The 24,657-nt window shown below is 43.3% G+C and overlaps 1 protein-coding gene across 1 annotated transcript in view; it reads right to left on the reverse strand.

Moving 5' to 3' along the window:
- Positions 1 to 24,657, reverse strand: part of SOBP (sine oculis binding protein homolog) — a 112,155-nt gene that overhangs the window by 38,151 nt on the left and 49,347 nt on the right. Inside the window, exon 5 of the mRNA XM_053974326.1 lies at positions 10,211 to 10,306. Coding sequence (XP_053830301.1) covers positions 10,211 to 10,306 — 96 coding nt within the window. The remainder of the gene's footprint in view (positions 1 to 10,210; positions 10,307 to 24,657) is intronic.

Consider the following 24,657-nt stretch of genomic DNA (forward strand, 5'->3'; position numbering starts at 1 on the left):
TTTTTGGACCCTTTAGTTGACTGAATCACCAATTCAGAATCTGTCAGACTCCATTCTGCAGATTAAGAGTCTCTCCTTGGTTTCATTTGCTATGCATTAATAAGAGAGCACTGGTGCCAGCATCCTCTCGCACAACCAAAGCCTTTCTGCCATTACATAGTAAATTTTGTTCTTTCTCGCATTCAAAAAAAAACCCCAACACAACAGCAACATGGCTTAGTTGCTATGCAAAGATTTTAGAGCCACTGCATAGGGATCAGTTCCAGAGTTCAGTTTGATTCCAACCAAGACAGGCAAATTATGCCTGGAAGTGATCTGACCAGACCTTCCTGCTTGCCTGTGTCTCTTGTCTACAGGTGTAGCATGTGGTCAGAATGAACCTGGGATCCCCACAGCCCTTTACAATCCTGATGCACATTTACTGCCTTGCAGCCTGGTGCCTGGTACAGTTAAAATTCTGAGTACCAACAGACAGATTTATTATGAATGCTGGTAGGGATCTTTTTTCTCTCTCATTGACTAGATGTGACTCAAAAAGTTAATGGTAATTGCTTTCATCTTCATTTAGCAACAAGAGAGAGAGAGAGAGAAATGGGAGCAATTTGCAGATATGAGAACAGGTCATTACAGGTGTGTTATATTAGTGTATTCATGAGCCCCCTGGGACAGTCATGCTGTGATATCCAATAACTTTTTTAATGTGTAATTACACACCATTGGACTATAATTGATTAATTGAAAAGAGAATGTAGGCAGATGCTAGGCCAAGGCTGCTGCTGCTTGTTAAATGAATATGTCCTTGCTTCTTTATAATAAGTTAAGTGAACTACTCAGAAGCAATTAAGTGAGAACTGAAATTCATTAGATTTTATGTAATTGTTGGTATTAACTTCTATAATAAAATGCAGGATTTATATTTTGGGTTTTTCTTCCCATCCCAAAAGCAATATAATACACGTCACTGCGGAGATGTAAAAAAAAGTGTCTGCCACAGACAGTGGGCTGTGAGATATGTGCTCCTAGCATTCATATCTTCCCCAGATAAATGTGTAGCACTGATCTTCCTTCTTGGGGTGTCATTCCTGGAAGCTCTGCACAGCCCCAGGGATTACCAATGAAATGGAGTCAGACACTTAATATACCAGAGCGCCCCCAAACCTCCCTGCAGTCTACCTGAATGGTGGCCAAGCTCTTCTCAACCCTCCTTCCCAGTGGCTGGATCTTAACTCTGAGAAATAAAAGGAGCACAGTCTCCTGATTTTCAAAACCTTACTCTCTTACTGCTGTATGTTGGCTCTACAAGGGATCAAAGCCTTCAAACACTTTTCAATGGGGAAGACAACACATGAGCAAGATGAGGCGTAAGCCAACTGCACCATTACACAGAGACACACTCATTAATGTAGGCACCTGTTCAGACTCAGTAAAACCCATTCTAATGAACACCTTGCATGACTGAGAGCCAGGGTCAGAGGTGAAAAAGAACTTGAGCGCCTGGAGACCAAAGCCAGTTTTATGGCCTGACACCGTGCTGCAGGTGTGGTGGTGGTGAGATGTGTTGCAAGGGATGGTTCCTCCTAGGTAGCTGCCAGGGTATCCCACAGGCCCTACTGAGCCATCTGCATCTCCTGCACAGACCCCAAGAAGAAAATATTTATAGCTTTGGGTGATGACTTGGGAAATTCTATTTCAAATTTATATAGAAGGAATTCCAGTGAATTTTAATTTATCACACTTCACTTCCTTTAGAACAAGATATATCTTTATTCTTTAACATTCTATACAAACTGACTGAATTTAATTTCACAGAATTACAGAATAAGATGAGTTGGCAGAACCCCACAAGGAATATCAAGTCCAACTCAGGTCCAGAAAACACACCCTGTGCCTGAGAGTGCTGTCCAAATGGTTCTTGAACTCTCTCGGGCTTGGTGCTGTGACAACTTCCCTGCGGAACCTGTTCCAGTGCCCAACCACACTCTGGGGGAAGAGCCCTTTCCTGATACCCAACTTAACCCTCCCCTGACACAACTTTAGGCCATTCCCTCAGGCCCTGTCACTGGCCACCACAGAGATCAGTGCCTGCTGATCCTCTTCCCCTCACAAGGATGTTGAAGACTGCAATGAGGTCTCCCCTCAGTCTCCTCCAGGCTGAACAGACCAAGTGACCTCAGCCACTCCTCCTACGGCTTCCCCTCAAGGCCCTTCACCATCTCTGTTGGCCTCCTTTGGACGCTCTGATAGTTTAATATTGTGGTGCCCAAAACTGCACACAAGACTCGAGATGAGGCTGCACCAAAGCAGAGAAGAGCAGGACAATCCCCTCCTTTGCCTGGCTGGTGATGCTGTGCCTGACACAGGTTATGAATGCCAGTTTCCTAAAGCTAAGCCACAATTCCCAACTGGTTTTCTTTCCAAGAGATGTGAACCTCCTTTTTTTTTTTTTTTTTTCTTTTTTATTCCCTTTTTTTTTTTCCTTATTTATAGAGGTTTGGGTGGGGGAATGGCTGACAATTTTTCCAGGCTTTTTTACTTCAAAATTTATTTAAATCATTATTAAGAAGTAGTCTGCTAATTATTTTCATCTAGTCGTTTTTTAACTTTTTACATGTTTAAATCTGTGGTTTAAAGAAAGAGGCTTTTTTTTAATATTCAAGAAAAATCAATTTTTTTAGTGACAACAGGTTTAATATGAAAGTTATAACTTCAGTAAACATATCAGATAAGGAAAGTAAAGAGTAAAACTAGAGTAATACAACAAGGTATTGCAGTAAGGATAAATTAAGGCAAGAGAAATTATTCAGAGGTCATCAGTAAGTGCAGATTTATTAATGAAAATTTGAATGCTTGTCCTGGGAAGGAAGATGACAGATTTGGAGCTGTAATGGGATTTTAATTGTTTTCCTTTTTAACAAATGCATTTTGCTTCTCTTTCAAAATAATAATGAGTGGTGTTAAAAATTAAAAAACATGCCTCCTTTTGAGGAAAGGCAGGCTTGTGCTCACGAAGTGTCAAATGCGACATCTTAAAATAATGCTCCTGTATTGGAATGAAGGAAAATGCTAAATTAGAGGCAGTGGGGCAAAGTTGCTTCCTATATGTAAGTGGGTGCTGTGGGAAAGGGGATATGACTCACTCTTGGCTCCAGAAGGCCAAACACTCACTGCCTATAGCCACAGTCTTTCCCCAATCTGTCCCATTCCCATTGCCCCTGTTCCCATGCTGCTCACCCCTCTCACTGTCACAGCTTTTAGTCCATCTCTTTAGGGCCCTGAATCATCCTCCTTAATTCAATTCAGTTCACTGGATTGAAGAAATGGGATTATGTAGAGCTCCTGGTGGTACCAGCCTGCTTGGGGAGGAAGCCACGTCTCTGACCATGGGGGAGATTTTATCCTTTTATTCTTTTCCTTCCCTTCCTTCTTCCCTTTCCTCATGCTCCTGTGAATTTTATACCTTGTATTTTATGTGCTGCTGGGAACTGGCAGAGCCTTGCCCTCCTCTCAAGGTGACTGGCGCTCCCCTGCCCACCTCGGCGGGAGCCATGGGGAATCCCTTGCCCTCCTTAGTGCTGTAGGTCCTGCTCACTCACTAACCCTGGGTGTAAAAGGAGCAAGGTTTGGGTCTTATTTCCAGCAGAAAATCTGCTACCTCAGACTTGCCAAGACAGGGCTTTGTTTTCTATTAGTTCCTACAACAGGTCTCTGATGTCTGCCTTTGGCTTAGATATTATTAATCAAGATCATGTTTTCTACACTTCAAATTAGCTGTTAGCTGGCCTGCTGGGGTTGTGGAGTCCTAAGCATGGTGTGAGTTAAGAAATAAAAGCTTAATACTTTAGTAGCATGGTGATGCAGGACAGGGGAAGGGGAGCAGAAGGCCTGAAAGACCAAGGCAATCTCTCAGGACTCCCTAGAAAGTCTCTTGCAGCCCAGAAAACCTCCCAGGTCCAGTCCATGCTGCCATAATGTGAGGAATGGTTTCAAATCCATTGTGGGATAGAAGAACATATCATTAAAAAACAGGGCCAAGAAGGACACAGCCTGTGTGCTGGGCAAGACAGTGGCTGCATTTGTTCAAACCAGTAAATAGATCTGTGCAGACAGGCACAGGGACTATCATTTTCTGGGGACAGCATGTGGCGGGGTGGCTGGCAGGCTGCAGCTCTGTGTTTGGTCCCGTGTTGTCCCAGCGGGATGCCGATCGCGGCACAGATGCCAAGGCACCCAGTGCCCCGTGGTGCCTACCTGTGCCAGCAGGCAGGGAGGGTCAGCTGGAGCTGGGTGTCAGGGCTCTCTCTCCCCAAGGCTGCAAATAGGCCATGGTCTGAGTGCTGCCTTTTTTCAGTGCATTTACACAGCACTCAACAGGAACATGCATATAAGGCGAGCACCGCTTAGCCCTTCATTCAGCCTGGCGGCAATCAGGGACAAAAAAACATTTAGAATAATTTTTCCTGGTTTGTTGCCCTTACTTGAAGACAAACAGAGTGCAAGGTTTTCAGTGGGGTTTTGGGGAGTTTAGTTTCAAAATATCCTGCCATTGCTCATGGACAATTTAGTTTTTTAAAATGAAACACTATAGGCGATTAATCTACCATATGACCTAAGCGTCACTGTTATTTCAGTCACAAGAAAGGTTGAATTTCATGTGGCCAAGATTACTGAGGTTTTAAGAGCATCAATATCAATTCACTGCTACAATTGCTTTTCTCCATATTTTTGTTCCAGGGCCATAACCACCACTCTGACAGCTCTCTGTGCCTGATCCAAAGACCCTGAAACCAACAGCGGGCTCTCCAATGGCTGTTGGGGGTTTTGCACAGTCAGCTGCTCGAATCACTGCATATGCCACAGTGCAACTGATGCAGGAGTACCAGTTGCCCTCAGACTGTGGCAAACTGAGCAAGAAACTGATGAAATCCATCAGAAAACCACCAAAAAATTGTACCAGAGGTGAGACAAACATTGATTGATGCTGAAACAGAATTTAAACATGGCTGTGGAGGTTTTAAGCTCTCATCAGGTTCAGTAGCTCTACGATCTGGAACTCCACAAGGTGTCACAGGTCTCTTCCCCCTCTCCTCTTCTGCCCCTCCAAGGTGGCAGAATTGCCTCCTGACCACAGGATTGTACCTGACAGGCTTGATGTGGCTCTGCCCCCCTCAGAGCTGCTGGGCAGTCCTCCTGCTCCAGCTTTCAGGCTGAAAGCCCTGCACATCCCCAGTCCTTGGCCAGAATGAAGCAAGTGCTTTCCCTCCCTCTCCCTCTGCTGCTTTGCACCCAAGAGGGTGAAGGAAGAGCCAGGAAAAGCACAGGGGGAAGTGCACTTCTTCCTCTCCACTCTGCTAGGAATAAGGAGACAGCAGGAGAGACAAAAAGGGTGGAAAGGCAAGAGACGGAATGAGCAAAGCTATTTCTCCCTAATTCAGTCCTTTTTTGAAGGCACTGTGATTTTAAATGGACTAAGAGGTATTTTCTTCTGCTGCTGAGGCACTAATAGGGAATGGTTTTGCTTGACACTGGGGCACAGTAAGCAGGTCAGGCACCTTAAAAAAAATTAATTTAAGCCTCACTTTCTGAAACCAAAACTGTCATGGCCTTCAATGGATACCAATATGCATATTTACATTTAACTCATCCACAACAGCAAAACCTATTGGCCACATCTGATCACAAATACTCTCCGTACTTTCCATTGTTAGTCTGGTAGGTAGGAAATCTTTCCCACATTCCAGTGCCATAATTGTGCAGTTAACCTGCCTGCATCCCCACTGCCCTGTCTGGGTGCCCCACATATGCCATTTGTCCTGACTCTGCCTCTAGTGCTGGAGCAGAGCACAGTGACACGACTTCAAGCAAAGCATTAGTTGTAGCTCTGGCTCACCACAGCTTTGCCATAGCCTCCCCAAAGGCCTTTTGCTCATAAGACAACATTTTGCATTTCATGCTTCCATTGTAGATGTGTTTTCAGAGTTTTCTCTGCCTCTTTTTGTCAATGATTAAAGATAACTGCCCGTAGGTGAGTTTGCATTAAATCCAATAGCAAGCATGTTTTATTTTGAGTCTTTTACATAATAGCTTCCAAGCACCAGGACTTATAATTCATCTCCTACTGCATTCACAAATTTATCCTCTCAGAGCAGAACTACTAGGAACAGACTTTTTCATTTCAAAGATGAAAAGATCATGATTTTACTGCAGGAAAATCATGGATTCAGCTGGGTGTAGGACTGGAAGTGAATTTTTTTCCAGGATATTTATGTTTTGTTTGGTTATTTGTTTGCTTTACATATAATCCCATAGCAGTGGGTGGTACTCACATCATCTCCATAAACAAATTATCTGGAAAGCAACCTGATGTTTAATTTCCTTAACCCATCAAACCCTCCTTACCTCATACAGCAGCATGCCAATCTGAAACCTTGAGTCAATATTCTGAGTAAATGGGGGGAGGAAGGAGGAACTTCTGGTTTTTCTTTCCCACTTTTGTTAAAAGGCAACCAAGCATGACTCTTCCTACCCTGACTAACCTGGGTAGGTGCCAGATGGATTTTTCCTTTCTCTAGGCAATGGCTCAGGAATTTCATCTGGCTAGAGCTGGAGCTGTGGGCTTCTTGCTGGCCTTTTCACTCCAGCCTCCCCTTTCTCTGCAGTTAATCCCATCCACTATTAGCTGGACTGTGCTGTTTCTTGACAATCAGCTTACAGCAGGGACTAAATTCTGCCTTTTCCTTCTGGAAACAAAGAGATGTGCCTGAAAGAAAAGCTTCCAGCCACTCATGGAATAAGAAATTAAAATCCTGAGGCAGTGCCTATGGGAGAAGAATGGATGGCTGGCCAAGACAGCATGCTGACCTTGCTCTTTAAAAATAGATTTCTTTTATATAGTTCCCAATATTTAGCATGGATAGCTAAACTTAAAACAACATGATTCTCAATAATACTGTAAAGTCCACAAGGAAAATCTGATGTGCTCATTGATTAGAGCATCTTAACCACTTTGGTTTTCGTGCCCTACAACAAATCCCAGGACACAACATATATAGATTTAGCTTGGGAAATGAGTACCCTGTTCTAATCCCATAACTGCAAAATGGCTTTCTATACTAACCAAAATATTTAATTGCCACGGCTTTTCTTAATGAGCAGAACTACTGAACACACTTCAGGGATTTCCTCTGCCTAAATTATACCTTTCTTCCTTCTATTTCTTATCAAACTTGCTCACATTCAAAAAGACCAGAAACAAACAGAAAAGCTGAGTTGTACCTCATCAAATCATCTGTTCTTGTGGTGTGTAAGCAATGAAGAAAACACACAATTTGTAATACTCCATGTTACTTTTGTAATACTCTATGTTACCATGCTTTAAAATCTCTCCACGTATTGAAGAGTTAAAGCTTGCTGTGTGTGCCTGTGACCTGGGATGTTAAGATTCAGCCAGTGTAGCCTGGCTCCTGTGGGAGAGCCCTGGCATGCAGACCCAGCAGCAGCAACCCAGCCCTGGATCCTGGCTGGCAGCACTCTCCCAGCATGAGCATTTCCCAAACTGAGGAGCCTGCCTTTGCCGAAACAAGCCTCACTGGAAAATGGCAGCTAAACCCTAAAGTAAAGAAAGCATTTTTGAGCTGAAAACTCCAATTTTACCTGACAGACTATTACTCTATTTACTCTGAACTGCCCTAAGAAAACTCCAAGGATTCCCTCATTCTCAAAAGCATAATCAAGTTTCAGTTTCTCTTTGATTTAAAAAATCTCGTCTTTTCACTCAGCCGGCATCTGACTTGTGCTGTTAGATTCTGGGTAAGTTTTCACCATTGGGAAAATATTTTTTTAGAGGATCAGCTGTCCCCACTCCTTTCTTTCATGTTTGTTTTAGTTTTTTTCCTCGTCTCTCAAGGAATACTGACTAGCCTTTAAGAGAAAGAAGGTTTCTTGATGGCCAGTTCTGGTGAATTTAGCTTTTGAAATTTGAGCACATTTTAATATAGCATTGTTTCCATAAAGTAAAATGTAGAAGGAATAACACTACTTCTCTGTGAAACACACAGAACCTTCAACAAATAACACTAGCTCCCCCACCACCCACACCTAGGCTCAACATCATATTTTCACTGAAAGTTCCTAAAATACATCTTTAAAGATAGCAGAGGTACATATTCATTATTTGCCTGCTATTTTTTTCCACATACTAATTGAGTACAGATTACATCCCTGCCAATTTTGTTTCCAATAGCATAGGAAAAATAAAACTATAACAAATTGCTTTTATTACTTCCTTAAACAAGAATTGAAACTTGTCCAAAAAAGCACATGAAAGACTAACTTTGATGACTTGAGCTTTTGCCAGACAAAGTCATGATATAATAAAGCAAAATCTTAAATGTGTATTAATAGAGGAATAAGCAACTGGGCATTAAAAGAATGCTTGATTTTAACAGCACAAAGTGGGTTAATTAGTTCATTGGTGGCTTGCATTAAATATAAAGCAGATTTTCAATGGAAATATTACATTACATCCATGTTGTCTCTATTACTAAGTTTCTCCAGCACCAAGAAGCCCTACTGACTTTGGGAGCATCTTGGTGTGCTGATTGTTTGTCAGGCCTGATTAGCAGCACAGTAATTAAGCATGGCCTTGAAGAAAGAGCTTCATTTATTTGGCACCGGAATTATGAGTACACCAGGGAACCACTCTTTGTGTTTGTCTAGTTCCCTCTCCTTAGGATATAACACTGCTAACCCTGAAACCACCAGGAACTTGGCAAAGGGTTTAAGAGGAACCAAGACCAGATCTCCTAGGTCACCTTGCTTTTGGCTGGGGACAATTATACTGCTAACAAACTGAACCTTCCAAGTGACACCTGTGGCTGTGAAAAGCATTGTCTTTATCTAACCAAGGGTTGGCTCAGCACAGGGGACACTTGTGGGGTAGGAGAGCGCAAGCCCAGTAGTGCCAGGTGTGGCCAAGATGCTCTGCGCTCTGGCCAGCGTGGGGAGCAGGGACTGGCCACCAGCCCTGAGCTGTGCGGGCTTCTCTGGCCAGCTGACTGAACCTGGAGGCCAACTTCGGCACTGGGTTATCGGCTCATCAGCTCGACTTTCAGTGCCTGCTGCAGCTGGGGCATCCAGAGTAGCACTTGGCCTTGCCTCCTGGGAGGGGCAGGCACGGGCTCTAATGCAGATAAAACACAGCTTGCTCCTCCACTGCCACCCGCCTCTTCTCTGGTTACAACGAGAAAAAAAAGAAATGTTGTTTCAAAGTAAAACCCCGTGTACTAATTCTCCATAGACACTTCCATTTAGCCAAATGGTACATCTTACTTAAGTGCAGATGAAAGAAAGGGGAATGCAAGGGAGAGATCTACGGATGTATCTAAACCTCCCTTTTCGAAAGCCATGCATGAATCTCTTTTAAATGTATGACAATTCATCCTCTGTTTACTTTAGGCAAACAGAAAAACTCATGGTGGAGCACTAATTTTCTCAAGCTAATCAAGAACATTAGGTCCCAACAGATTCATTTAATAGAAATATAATAGGCATTCCTGCTTGCTTTTAATCTCGTCTAGCTGCAAATGCTAAAATGAACAGCAAATTAACCCTGCCTTGGAACAGAGATTCTTTCACAGCTGATATCATCTCTCTTATGGCTTGTAAACACTCCAGGCTCCCCGTAAGTGCTTTCCTGGCTTTCACTCTTTCCCCACAGCAGAGGAGAGGAATGGAGAGGAGTGGAGAGGAAAGGAAAGGATGCTTTGGGTTGCATGCAGCTATGAAGGGGAGGAACAGGCAAGCTGTGAAGGGAGGACTGCCTGTTAGCAGAACAAAATGCAGCGCCGTCACCCGAAAACAAGGCAGAGCAAGAGGTGGATGGGAGAGTGAGTTTTGGGGTGCTTTGGGGGAAGGGGTGGGGGGCTTTCCGTGCATCACCAGCCATTCCCTGCATGGCTGTCCCTGATTTACCAGTGCAAGACAAGGCCATTCACGTGCTGACATCAAATATATTATATTTTTCAAGCAATTTGAGATCTTAAACTGTTCACGGATAGCAGAACTAGCATTAGAATGCTAAAACAGTAAAAAAAAAAAAAAAACCTATCATATTTCATAATGTATGTCATAATGAACAAAAGCCTTAAAAAAAAAACGGTTTTCACTGTGCTAAAGTAACAATCTAGACTTGTTGTAAGTATGTTATTCTTACAAGTAGTTCGCAGTTATTCTTGAAGGCAAGTCTTGGAGTTTCCTTAGCATAGTGCTGCTGGGGAAAATTTTCAGCATGTCCATCTTCATCTCTAGCCTGAAGGGAAATATAATGGCCTATTTAGGGACTTACAAATAATGGAAGGAAAAAAAATAGCTAAAAGCATAACAGCTCAGATAATTAAAACAGACGGGAATCCCAAAATACAACATTATTAAAAAGTTTCTTTAAATAGTCAGTACACCTTTTAGATATGAGAACTTGGGATGCTGTTTTCTTACATAGCTTAGATTGAACATGCAAATTCATTGTGGAGTAATAATTAGAACAACAAAAGACAAAACCAAAATGAAATCTTTGAGCTGGAAACTGAGTAACTCAGGGTTTCAATTTACTCCATGGCATTTTTCAGGATTACATTACATATGTACTCATTTAAACTTTTTGACATGCTTAAGCAATCCCTAGATGATGTACTTGTATTTTCAGTTTAACAGAAAGGCCAAAAAAAAAAAAAAATAAAAGCTTTCATACTCATAATTTACATTAATACTATTACAAATAAATGGATTCCCCCTCCATGTTTAAGTGAAGCCTTGAAAGGAGTAATCATTGAGTGAGAACAATGATCCTTCAGTCAAATGCGGTCAAAATATTTAATGACAAAGATGCATTAGAAGTTACTGGTTATTTGTAACTACACTGTTAATTAAGAAAGCTGAAGTTTAAATGGAGACATTACCAGAGCCATTAGCAATCCTGCTTGCATATAGTATTTTTCCCTTCTCATCTCTACATTTTCTGCTTTTTGAGTTAAAGCAAAAGGGAGAAGCAGGTGAAAGGAGGAGTGTCAGCAATACGCTCATTACACTGTTCATTTGAGTGACACTTGCACTCCGTTCCGCTCCATCTCATCTTATTCCTGACTGTTCACTCTCTCCCTCTCACAGCCTCCCAAAATTCACAGCTGAGCTGTCTCCCTCACATATGGCTTGCATATAATTATGCACATTCCATTTTACACTGCATTAAAATGATGAGCTCCTGGCTCCCTGCCAACCTATTTAAATCAGCCCCTGCCCAAAGAAGCCGGGGAGAGGAGGAGGGCAGGGGCAGGGTGACCGGATCGGGGGCGAGGGGTGCGGGCAGGGGCAGCAGGGCGAGTAGCAGGCAGCTCTGCTGCCCGTCCCTCCTGCTGGCCCGTGTGTGCTCCCGGGGCAGGGGTGCCCAGGGATGCCCAGGTGCAATCCGGGCACACCTCAGCGCCTGTGGCAGCGAGAGCTGGCACATCGCTCGCCCCTCGCGCAGCGAGAGCTGCCTGTCGTCGCGTGTCACACGCCCGGCGCTCAGGCTTTTCAGCGTTGGCATTTATGAAAGACATTTACACCTTTGCAGGCTCTGCGACTTGTTTGTCTTCAAACAGGCTTCTGCCTCTCCCCGAGGAGACGGGTGGGGAAGGGGAGACGTGGGCTAACAGCACTGGCGATTTTTAGGAAAACATGCAGGGTCTGCACCTCAATGAAAGCCCCTTGACTCCAGCAGGCTTTGACTCGGGCCTCTGGTTTGCCCAACAGAAAATGCCATTTTTAACAGTGCAAAATTTGTCCAAAGGTGTATTTTGGGAAGCACCTAAAAAATGGATGATGATTACAAGAACAGGGAAGTAGAAAAAAGTTTATTCTGTATGTTTCCTAACAGTTATTGGGTATTTTCTTTCAATGCCCTCAATAGTTGTGGCATGGAAAATGTTTAAGTTTTTCCTTTAAAACCACAAGAAAGAGGATTCCTGAGCATCTGAAGTCACTTTTATATTGACAAAGGTTTAAATGTATTCTTCCAATTATTAGTTTGAAACTAAAAGCTCTCTTACACAATAAATCTACCTCCATGCTGCTTGGAATATAAAGTTCAAATCTAACCAGCCTTTCTAAAAAAAAACACACCTCAAAATTCTCAAAATTTTGAAAATAAATCTTTTCCTTTCCTCCTTGAAGGAATATGGGCAACTCACTGAAGCTCTTCCAGGTCATCTAGAAGACAACTAGGGGATGAATGCCTTAAAAATGCCTTGCACAAATAGAAACAGAACTGTCAGCTCGGGAAAACAGATGCCAATGGGATGTCAGTGAGGGACAGCTAGGGAGATACTGGTGGGGCACAGGTGTTGTGTGGGGTTCTGAACACTGTTGGTGCTCCCAGACCCCTGAAATTTTACCTTGGCACCATGCAATACATTGTGCATGTGATGGCTGGCACATTGCAACCTGCCAGTGACCCTCTGGAGCGTTGTCTTGGTGCATGCACACACCTTGTAAAATGAAATGGATATCAGGGTGTTTGGAGTGCATCTGTCAAAATATAGAGACAAACCCCACTGAACTTGACCTGCTCACCAAAATTGCCAGTTACACAAAGGTTATTGACCCCTGCTGACAGCAACATACTCCTGCTCCTACTCATCTGAATCTTGCTTTATTTAATTTTGGATGTTGCTAAAATTTCCTAGTCTCAAAACCTGTTTAGCTACATACTGCCATAATTTGCTCAGGCAGCAGAAATACACCTAATTTAGCTAGCTGGTTTCCATTGTAAAAAATATCTATTATGAGCAGTCAGGACTAATTCTCCAGTATCTTTCCATTAATTCATTACTACCATCTTCCAGTTGTAAATAATTTGCAGAAGGAAACACTTTTACAATGTTCATCACTATTCTAAGCATATTTAAAAAGTGGCTCAGAATTTATCTTGCAATGGTAATATTGTGATGCATCTGTGCCTACACTGACCCACTCTCAATCACTGCTGCACACCTTGTGACTGCCTCAGCTCCCCAGCATCTCCCTCACAGCAAGTTGGCATCTACAGCTTTGCCATCAGGCCTGGCTGCCATGGGATGCTATTGTTCAAAAGAAAACAACTGCAAAAAAACCCAAGCCAAATCTGTGATCACTCTTTTTAAAAAATGCTTTCATACTGCTATAATCATTATAGGAATGCACTCATCAAAAAACATATGTACTAACTGCTAGATGTGATTGATTGCATACATGTAATATATGGGACAACTGCTCTCACAGCAGATTTTGTTCCAGGACAAGAAAAGGCATCAGCTCATGTTCTGAGGCCTGGAACCATGGTTAGCGCTGTTAGTTTTATCAGTGCAAAACTGCTGCAACTTCACAGTGGCAGTGCCTCTCCCGGGATCTACCGAATCTCCTAATTCAATACCCTCTACTGGCAGACAGCCGCCTTCCCGTCAGCTGCAAGGGATCCAAGAGGGAAACCGGCCCATCACCAGCCGCTGGGGACACCGGGCTGGACCCTTGACAAGACCAGTGGCACACACACACACACCCCACCTCACTACTACTGCCAGAGTAGAGCACACTGCCCAAGGAGCGGTGCTGGCAAAGATGATCTAGTGAGGAAACTGCAGTTGACTTGGTGGAGGTGGTTTGGCTGTAAGGTCAGCCTGATGATGGGTTGTGTGGGAAATCATGGCCTTTAATTGCAGGTTAGATATCAGGAAGCCCTTCTTAATGACAGGTACAGCAAAGCACTGGAGCAGATTGCCTAAGGACACTGTCAAAGCCCTATCACTGGAGTTTTTTAAGAGCAGATTAGGCAAACATCTGCCAGGAATGACATGCATGGAGTAGCTCCTGACGTGGGGAAGCTGGACAGATGAGAGCATCTCCTTTCCTAGGTCCCTTTTTTCTCTGCTTTCTACTGCTGAGCTTTGAAAGAAAATGGCAGGAGGCTATGGAAAAAAAATTTTAAAAACCCCAAACCAGAAAACAGGATCTGAAAGGATCTCTCTGAAAATAGCACAGCATTTGATGTTCAGAGATATGTGTACTCATTAATAAGTGCATGATGACAACTATCTTTGGCTACAGAAACTGTGCTATTTGTTCGTAAGCCAGCCAGCCTATATTTGTGAAAGATGCCAATAGTTTGGAAACAGACTATATATTCAGTCAAGATTCCTTTTTTTAACACAACGGAGGAAGAACAATCTATAGCAGAATTTCCTCCTCTCCAAATATATGTGGATATTTGTTTCTCCTTATTCTCAGAGAAAATATATCTTGATCCAGACAGAGGATTTCTTAGCTTCAGTGCAAGTCTTTTTATACAGCTTTAGCCTTGGGAGAGGAAATCTGTGCTTACATTTTAATATTAAGGGCAGGATCTTATGATAGTATAAGTCACAAGGCAGGTTGAACAAAATTATTTATTAAGATGGAACTTGTTAATGCAAAGTTTCCACTAAAATGGGACAATGCATTTGCAACAAAATCCTACTGCTTAGTCCACAAAACTTTAATGCCACTTAACCAAAACCACCTAACATTAAGAGCAACAGTCACTTGAGTAAGGCAGAGTGACAGAATATTAGTCTGCTTACTTGGGATAAAATTGCCTCCTAATTTCCATAAATGTCCTTTTAAACAGATGAAACACGGGAATCTAACCTCCAGATATGTTAAAGGCAGCAGGCATTAGCTGAATGTCCCTGGTAGGACAGAGAATAAGCTGCAAGGAGCTGAATAGGGTTGCCATAGAAGTGCAGATAATTGTGTCGGGGCTCCTGTCCCGTGGTGATGAACAGAGGAAATTCACATCACCCTTAATACTATTGTCTCCAGAGGCTGGCTGCAGATGGGAACTGAAAGCTCTGTTTCCGTTTCCACCACAAAGGTTATCTCTCCTTTCACTGAAACTCGAAGGAAATCCTCGGGGAGACCCTAATCCTTGAAATTCTAGTTCCTGTGCATTTCTGTTGTCCCAGATAATCAATTATCATGCTCTTTACATTCACTGTACCAGCAATAGTAAAAATAGTACTAAACTTCCACCTGCTGGGTATATTTTTCCCAGAAATATGAACATGCTTGCTGTGGGCTGGATGGTGGGGGAGCCCAACATCAGGATCCTGGGTGGGGGTGCTGTGCTGGGAATGGAACAGGGCCAGGGAAGACAGTTCAGAGAGGATGTTCCCTGGTTCAGCAATCACATAGTTATAGGAATGAGCAAGTCCTCAGCTCAGAGAAAGTCTCCCCTCAGGAAAAGCTCCCACTAACGTTTGATGAGAGGTTTGCTCTTCACAAGGATTTCAAGATTTTCCTGAATAAAAGACTGATGGAATAAGCGGTATTTATTTTCTTGTTGCCTCTCTCAGCTGCACTCTATTCACTAATCTCTACAGTTGTAATATTTCACCACTCCAAATCTCTAAAATCTTCTCAAGATTTTTGAAAAGTCACAGGTATTTTGAAAACATGTCAAAACAAGGTTTCATAAAATCTCCCAAGACTCAGATCAGTCAAAAGAAAGGACTTAAAATCACGCTGGTTGTTTATCAAGTTATTATTTACAGCCCACAAAAATTGAGGTTATCCCTTTAGCCTGACCTCTGGTGACCAGTAAAGGTTAGAGGTGACCACCCTACCCAACATTTTCCAGCCTGTGTTAGCTTTACCATCAGTGACTTGTTGTGCACTTGGTGGTGGTCTATGGAGAGCTTGCAGGTCACGTGCTACTAACTCCCCTTGTTTCCAGCTGCTAAAATGCATTTAAAGACAGCTAAAAATACATTAAATACTTTCCTAATGTTATTTTTCCATGTAAGCAACTGCTGTAGTCACCACAGGAATGTTATTTGATCGCCAAGGGGAGGGGAAGTGGTCTGAGACAATCTGTCTACTGGAGGTGATCTACAAAGTTAAAAAGAAATTGGGAATATGCCCTCTTGTAACTTCTTTATTAAGTATGCAAAGGAAAACCAGAAGGGCTTTTGCTGACTTGTTGCCTCCTCTTCTCTCTCTCCAAACATGCCACATGAACACATGTACCAACACACACGTGCACATCTCCACCCAAGTTAGGAACTGAGACCGTGTTTATACTGGAAGAAGGCACCAGCGGATAGAAACCAGCAGAACAACATCACCATGACAAGCCAAACCTTGGGACTGCACATGCAGCTCTCCCCAGCTCCTGAGAAGGGGATGTACTGCAGCAGACAGCTTTTGTTGCCATTTTGTTGCCTGGGGTCTCCACAGACTTCCTTGAAGTCTCTCTGGCACTCAGCTGCTCCTGGTTCCCATACATTACAGTAGAGACTCCACAACTGCGGAGTCCCTTTCCCAGAGGGAAGTTATATGGGCCCCAAGAAGGAGCAAAGATGTCTCTACCAAGTCCCTAAGCAGAGCCTGAGGTTCAATCCCCTGCAGGTATCCTCAGCTTGACAAGGCTCCCTGTTGCTGTCACAGCTCTTGCTTACAGCTGCTCTTGCCTCACTGTGACATGTCCAGCGAAGACAGTGATGAATCTAGACCCAAATTCCAACCTTTGTTCAAATTTTTGTTGCCATTTCAAAAGCAAATACAAAACCTGAATGCAAAACCACTAATGGCAGATGGGATTAGAAAAACATTTTGAGTCCTCCTGTTTAGGAGAAGGTTTGGTGTGGAAGAGACTTCAGGAGGCAGCAGTCTGGCCAGTGTGATTAAGCCCTGAGAAAATATCTAATTCTAAATATCCTGCAAACCTCTCCACTGTGCTGACAGACGAAATACTCCCTGACTTCAAAAATACACAGTCACCAGGTCAAACCTGCTATTCTAACCAAACCCAGCCCACACCACTTCATCATCCATTTCTGAACACATGTAAAATCTCCTGACAAACAAGCAGTTTTGCTGAGAAAAGCCAACTCAGAAAAAATGCATTACAACAAAGAAGGAGAAGGTGCCAAACTGTGGAATGATAGGGCAGTGTTTCTGAAATTATCCTTGTCAAATCAACTGAGGACTGTCACGTTCATTTTCTTGCATAACTGAAGCACACTAAAAAATCCAAACAAATGTGCCTGCAAATCTGAAAAACAGTTATTTAAGGATCTCTTCTACTTTTTTTTAAATGCTTGTCTTCCACAGGCTATGGCTCTGAATGGTCCAGCTTCATGTATTAAATTTTTCACTCAGGATTTCATGGTATAAAATTCTCTACAGTTTATGTTTAAAATGCAAGCTGAAAAGTCTATTATAATGTAAGGAATATTATAAGTGGATCAAAAGGAATTACTAATAACAGTACTACTATAGTGCCTGCTAAAGTAATAACTTCCATCCTACTGCACTTAAAACTTCCACTAAAAAATGCATTCAGCTTTCTGGATTCCATAAAGCTTTTCCTCCCCTTCTGCCAGTTTTGTTTCATATACTTTGTAGAAGAATCCTGATTTCCTGATGGACTTTTCATCCTTCCAGGCAAAACCAGGATTTTCTTTTTATACAGTTTGCCGTACTGTACATTTATGACCCTTTCTACCAGAGTTATAATATACCTAGAAAAAACTGGTGATCACTTTCAGTCTCCCAGTACATCCAGACAGAGCAACTGAATTAAAAACAGCAGTGTCTGTGGCCCTGGATTGCTTTTCTAATTTTTGCAGGAAGGGGAATAGAAGGTTTGAGATGTTAACTGACTCAAGCCCACATGCAAGAGAAGGTGGTACAGCCTCGATCCAGTTGCTCAAGCAGGGAACTGCCTAAAGCACTCAAGTGAAAACTCTGCATTAAACCTCATATTCCTACTGCATTCCAGACTTATGGCCTTTTCCTTTCTCTATCAGCCAATACCCAGGCAGCATTCCTGCCTTCCACAGGACTGCACTACCCTTTCTCTGACAGTTCATGGCATGGTGATATATGACAAGTGTTCAGGTGGCTCCCTCAAAAGCTAATTTTTCAAACTGCACAAACCTTTACATCATACATTTTTTATAACCACTCCCAAATTCTCAAAGAATAAATACAATAACAAACACACAACGTTGAAATAATTTGAAATAAACTTTGTTTATTGGCCCTTTGAACGTTTTTTCAACAAGTCACTGCTGTGTGGGATCTTCACAAACGTGAGCCTATCCTGCTAATCTCCCTCCTGATTCATGACAGGCCTGATCCAGAGACACTAATGGACCGTGCCTGACAGTTATTGCAACATATCCAATACCCAGCCTAAAATATGGCCAGGAAAGATATGAAAATACACAGCAGACTTGCTGGTAGCTTCCATTTGTGGAACAGGTAGCTCACACCAGCATAAGCTTTCCCCCTCTCTTCCCATTCTCTGATTATTATCATTTGTGAGATAAAATCAATTTCCAAAATATTCTGCATGTTTCACTGTCAGGAAGCTCAAGTGTCCCTCATCCTGCTGCCATTTCTACATGGGTTCCCTGGTCCAGGTGACAGATTTGGGCTCAGGGCAAGCACACATTTCCAATGAGCCTGCCAGAGGAGCAGGGAAGCAGGGAACAGAACACAAGACCAAGGAGGAAAAAAAAAAAAAAAAAAAGAAAAGAAAAGAAAAGAAAAAAACCCAAACAAACACCAGGAAAAAAAAAAAAAAAGTCAGATATTAGTAGGGTTACCTAAGGCTCACAGACCAAACAGATAGCTGTCCCTGGTGAATTTGTGTTAATGCATTTGCATATTTCAAGTTTTTGCATTGTAAATACCAGAATAACAATGCGAGTTTTCTCTGATTACAGTGTCACATATATGATTAATCATCTTGACTCAGAGCATATTTTTTTAAAGCAATTGCAGGCTGGTTTAATGAACTCCTCTCCCACTGGCTTTTATAGACTAGTCATGATCAACATACCATTAAGTCAAACCTCGTGCCCCATCCCTCCCTCCTCTGACAGCTTGCCTTATTTGCCTCACAACAGTCAATATCCAATTAAGAGGCAAGGGATTTGATCAATACAGAAGGCAACAATAAGACTTAAACAGCTGGTGAATTCTACATGTACTCTTTTTCTTCAATTCCCATCTTCGTGGTGTATAAACAGCTCCGAGCTTTGAATAAATGCAGAAAAGGAAAAACAATGGCCAGGTCTGGCTGGTAAAGATTTCCCTCAAATAGGCAGTGTCTGCAAGCTACTGCACAGCCATAAATGCCTGTCTGGGGCCACTGCAAGACAGGCAGGATCCTATTCTCTGTATTTTCTGTGGCCTTTTAAAGGGTGAAAATAGAAATCTCTTCCTGGTCCGGTTACAAGCCACATGCCACTTGGGTCATTCACACATGAAAATGGAGGGACTGTAATATTATTAAAGCAATCATTTATGAGCTGGGCCAATGGATGACTGGTCCGGAGAGGGGGGCAAAACCCAACAGGAACGGAATATAGGCAAGAGAACAGGCAAGTAGAGGGTGAAAAGAAATGAGGGGAAGCTTTGATACAAATGACATATTCTACAACCTTAATATCATCTCCCAGTCTTTCTGCCAATGATGAATGGCTGCAATAAAAGGTGGGATAGTGGCACATACAAGCAGGGAAAAAGCAAAACCTGCCTAGTGGTGAGGACCATTCATTTTAATTCCCAGCAGCTCAGGTAGAGGTCAGGAACTGAGGTCTCAATATCGCCACTGCCTTTGAGTCTAACGCCAGGTACAGTACTTCTTCCTCATCTCCCGCCACCTTTTTTCAAGGCTTTTATTCAAAGTTTTACTTTCAAAGACATTTCACAGAGTACTAGGCAGATATAGTCCAAATGAGGTACCCCTCCTTTTCCGGGATTCCCACTCTATTTTAAATAAGAAGAAGTCTTGACCATGTGGGATGCCATGCTCCCACTGACAAATGGGACCTAACCCAAACACCTCTGAGCTTGCTCCCAACACTGGCAGAAAGTCATTCCTTAATCACAGTGGCATGCCTATGTTCTCAACTGCCCACTGCAACCCTCTGTCATTTGGAGGGATTCCAATAACATATATCATGTCTAAAACCAGGAAACTGTTCAAATTCACAAGAAAGCTCAGAGCACACAGATCTTTTTAGGCAATGGAAGCAACTGACTATAATTTATCTTCCCAACTTGCCTTGGGATTTGAGAAGTCCCATTCTGAGTTCTCCTTTCTGTGACAATAAGACGAAATGTGCTGAAAAACACCTCCATCCTCCCAGCTTCCTTCACTACCATCTTCCACAGGGAGTGGCTGCAAGTTGGTCCTTGGCCAAGTTTCTGAATCTAAAGTAATCCATTCTAACTGTTCCCAGCAGTTTACTTCAGGTCACAAGTTTTATCAGACTACACTTTTTTTTCAACTCTGTGCATTGCTATTACAGAAAAAAAAAAAATATACTACTTTGACTTTTAAAGATAGACTAAAAAATGGGGATGCTTCCACTCGAAAAAGGAACAGAAAGAAACACATTTTTATCTCTTCTGCATTCACTCAAATGGCTCTGCCCCTGACTCACCTGGCCCCTTACCAGACAGCAAAAGTCTGCATGTTTTGCCATGTAATCCTGAAATCCTGATTTTGATGGTTGGACTTGATGATAAATTTTGACAGTTGGACTTGATGGCATTAAAGGTCTTTTCCAACCTTAATGATTCGATGATTCTCTTTTCAACTTCTCACTCTCAGCTCCTGTCTTGAAAAGCATCCCTTAGGGCTTCACCAGACTCTGCAAACTCCCAGTTAGCACTGATGTCTCGTCAGGCATATGTACGAGTATTTACATGCCACCCCTACCATTTCATGGTGGCACTGTCAGCTTTTCAAAACTTCCATGTGTTTATTCCAGGCTCTTATGTGATTGCCCCTTAGATAGCTCCTACTTGCCAATATATATTGCAGATACTTAGCCAATAACTTTGCTTACAGCCCTGACATTCTTTAATGTTTCTTCACTATTCTGTGGACTATTCAGTGTCACCTCAAATGTGTCACCCATCATGTTGCTGGGCCTGCTGAAATCCAGCTGTTGGCCTATGCAATGGGTCTGCTGCCACAGGTGTGTCTCATTTTCCTCAAAAACCGAGGTACTGCTTCAACAGGGAAGAAAAAAGATGCAGATAGGCACTCCTCTGCAAAACTGGTACCACAGCTGAAGAGCTGGGAACTGCCAAAATCACACCCCCACACCCTGAGTGCCCCTGGGTCCTCCATTCAAGGGCTGGAATTTAGGCAGCCTGGTAGGCTTTGCAATACTCAGAGAGCAAAGCACTCCTGATGTTTCTGCACTCCCAGGCTGTGAACTGAACGCTTGCCTCTTCTGTCTCCAGCACAGAGACTTATCCATCTCAGTTTAGGGCTCAGTTGAAAGGATGTTCCTAAGAAGAGTTTGGAGAAACCTGCAGAAATGTGGCCTTTGGTCTCTCATCCACTGGCACAGCTCCACAAGTTCCCCACTGTTTGACTGAGATGTGGAGTGTCTGTCTTGGTCACAGCGTATATTGCAGTAGGAGGCAGCAAGGCTTGGAGGAAACTGGTACTCTAATTATTACCTCTACGTGGAAATACAAATGCATCAAGCGAAGAACCAGCTCTAAATGAACACCTTAAGCACACTCTTACTCTACTAAATATTGCTGCTATCTGAAAAACTTCACATAATTTTCTATTCCCTAATTTATTCCATCAAAATTCAAGGCCCAATCCTCTTGCCTGCATCCAGACCACTTTGCATTGGTTTTGTAAAGCACACGAATGGTCTTCACCTCTGTTGTTCTTAGTACACTTTTTCCATCTGTGCCTACAGATACTCTAAAGTGAAGAAAGCACCTACTTGCCCTTCACACAATGATGAGTGAAATTAAGCTTAGGCAAAGGCTAGAGCTAGCAAGATAACCACTGGGGTAGTGACAGATGTTCAGCCTAACATAAGATTGAGGCCAGTAGACAGGAAAATCTGTCTGTGTTTCCCAGTATTACTAGCAGGAGGAGGACTGTGGTGGTGGCCATCATCTTTTCATTAGCAACAGCTTGGTCAGAGAGAAAAGAAGCTGAGGAATTGTCTTTTCATATTCAGAGTGTGAGTTCCAGGAACAGAATTACCATCGAAATTACTTACATCTAACTATGTAATTAATGTTTGTGTCAGTTTATTACAGGCATCTTCACCATCGACGCTGTGAAATGCAACTTAGTGACTTTTTTGTGGGGAACGAGCTGGAACAACCATTTGTCTCCCATTGTTTATATATTAATCGTTAAATTGCTACTAATATTATTAATCTCATTATCCTAATTATATGTGTTCTGTCTTTTTAGAGTAGCATTCCTTCCAGAATTAGAGTGCTTTGCACATCTCCATTGTTCCCCTCTCTCAGTTTAGAAACTTGATGGGGAATCACTGGCATCGAAGAAAGGTGAAATGAGTATTGAGCACAAGAAGCCGCAACATCAGCTGCTTAGAAGGAAGGGGAAATCTGTGAGTGCTCTTTGACAACCTGCATACACTGGCAGAACATTTCACACAGCGGAAGGTGAGGCTTAAAAAAAATGGTCCACTATAATCCTTTAAAAGCAGCCTGGGTCTCTTTCTGGAAGTCTAGGTCATGTGCCTGGCACTGCCTCATATGGTGTCTCTCTTCCGCCATTTGTTTATTTGCTTCTGGCAGTTTTGGCAGTGAGGTATCGGAGTGAAATGCACACCACTCCATACATATGGTGGGAAGAATCTAGTGCATCAGTTGAATGCATACTGTACTGTATACACATTCTGTTTTATCTCTGAGCACAGCTGTGCTGTAAAAGCTTACAAAATGTGAAGCCTTCTGTGCAGCAAAAACATCGACAGGAGAAGCTGGCCTATAACTTATTAGGTTGTGACACAAGCCAAAAAAAGACGGAGTTACAGCTGACAACTCCTGGCATCGGGATGAAAAGCACAGTGGCTCAAGTTAGAGAGGGAGTGTCAGCCCTGACTTCATGTTTTGGACTTTCACTGCCATGGGTCACAAGTAGCATTGCTGGTTTGTTCTAGGACAATGATTCCCAATCCCAGTGCACAGCTTCAGATAGTGACTGAAGCAAACAGGCAAATCATCCCCCTGGTGCCCCACTGTGCTTGCAGGCGGCCTGAGATAGGAAGGGATTCAAGCAGGGTGTGGGCAGGAGCCAAAAAGCAATTGTGCCTCTCTTCTTCACCCAGCACAGCAGCTTTCAAGCTGGGATCAGTCCTGCATTCCCTACTCCCCCTACAAACTGGGCTGAAGGTAATGGAAACACAGGGTAGGAAACTCAGGTGCTGGTTGAAGCAGATGTCTGGTATGCTTTTTTTCAGCACAGCCTTGAAACAGGGACTCTCTATCTAAATCTGAGTAAGAATGGCCACACTGGGTCAAATCTAAGGTACCTTAGCTCAGGCTTGTCTCCAGCAGCAACCAGTATCACTCTCCTGAGGAGAATCTGAGGAGCAATGGGCTACCAGTCCTTCCAGAAGTACAGACCTGCCCTGAGGGCAGTGGGAATGGCCATGTAAAAGGTTTGATAAGTGAGTTTGGCCTGTGTGTCCATGGTTCCTGGATTTTTTTACATATATCTCTGTGAAGTGCTGAGTCAGGTGAGATCGTAGCACATCTCCTTCCCTACCTACTGACGGACTCCATACGTGCATGTACGTGTAGGCAGAGGAAGTGTGGTGAGTAAGCAAAACGGAGAAGGGAAATGCAGGTGAGATGGCATTTTTAGGACGAAGAGGAACTGCCCTGATAAGAAAGCCATGACTGGAGATATCACACTTGCTTCCTGATCCCATAGGAATGAATTCCTTACGCAGCTGAGTGCTGGATTTCTCAGGGCTGACCTGTGTTGCTTCCCAGAGATGCTGTGAGGGCTCCCCAGCTAGAGAAAAAAATTCCTCCTGTTCCAGCCTCTCCACTGCCTGGGGTGATATTGACTCCTCAGGTGGGCCTCTGGCTCCAGCAGCTTCCTTGAGAGACACAGGATGTGGAGAGCACCTTATGGTGGGGAGAGCACACTGGCATTCCACAGGCACTCACCAGGGGAATCACACCCTGTTCTGCTCCTCACAGAAACTTCTTTTTCTCAGGCAGGACCCCACCTGATTCCAAGGGAGAAGGGAGCTTAACCCTCCTGTCAATGGGAGCTGAGGGAGAAAGCCATCCCAAAAGGAAGTTTTCATCTAGCTGCTGCCATGTCCCTCAGCTGTGAGGAGACTTCCTTCCTCTGACACAGTCATGATGGCACCTCATGACCCAGCTGCCCCTGGGGGCTGCCCAAATGGCACTGTAGGAGTCCTGCAGCCAGGTGCTGACCCTACAGGGGATGAAATACAACCCCCAGCCAGCTTTAGCCTGTCTGCCTCGTCTCGTGGGAGCACAGTTCCGTGGCTTTTACACTGCACTGTGCCCATTGCCTTCTTCCCTAGCCCTGACAGCGACACCCTGGCTACTCCATAGCAAAGGGGAAGGGGGACATGACTGTCACACTTTTGGGGGGGAAGACAGACAAGAAAGAGCAATTTAAGGCCCTGTTAGACATTTTGTCACCCCTCCTATCAAATATATGAAAATAAAAGAGAAGCAAGGGAAGGGAAAAATAACAAGTTCTTGCCTCAAGCTCTAATCGCTGCTGATGTTAGTTCATTCTCAACAATT

The sequence above is a fragment of the Vidua macroura genome, chromosome 3 (genome assembly GCF_024509145.1).
Source record: "Vidua macroura isolate BioBank_ID:100142 chromosome 3, ASM2450914v1, whole genome shotgun sequence".
NCBI lineage: Eukaryota > Metazoa > Chordata > Aves > Passeriformes > Viduidae > Vidua > Vidua macroura.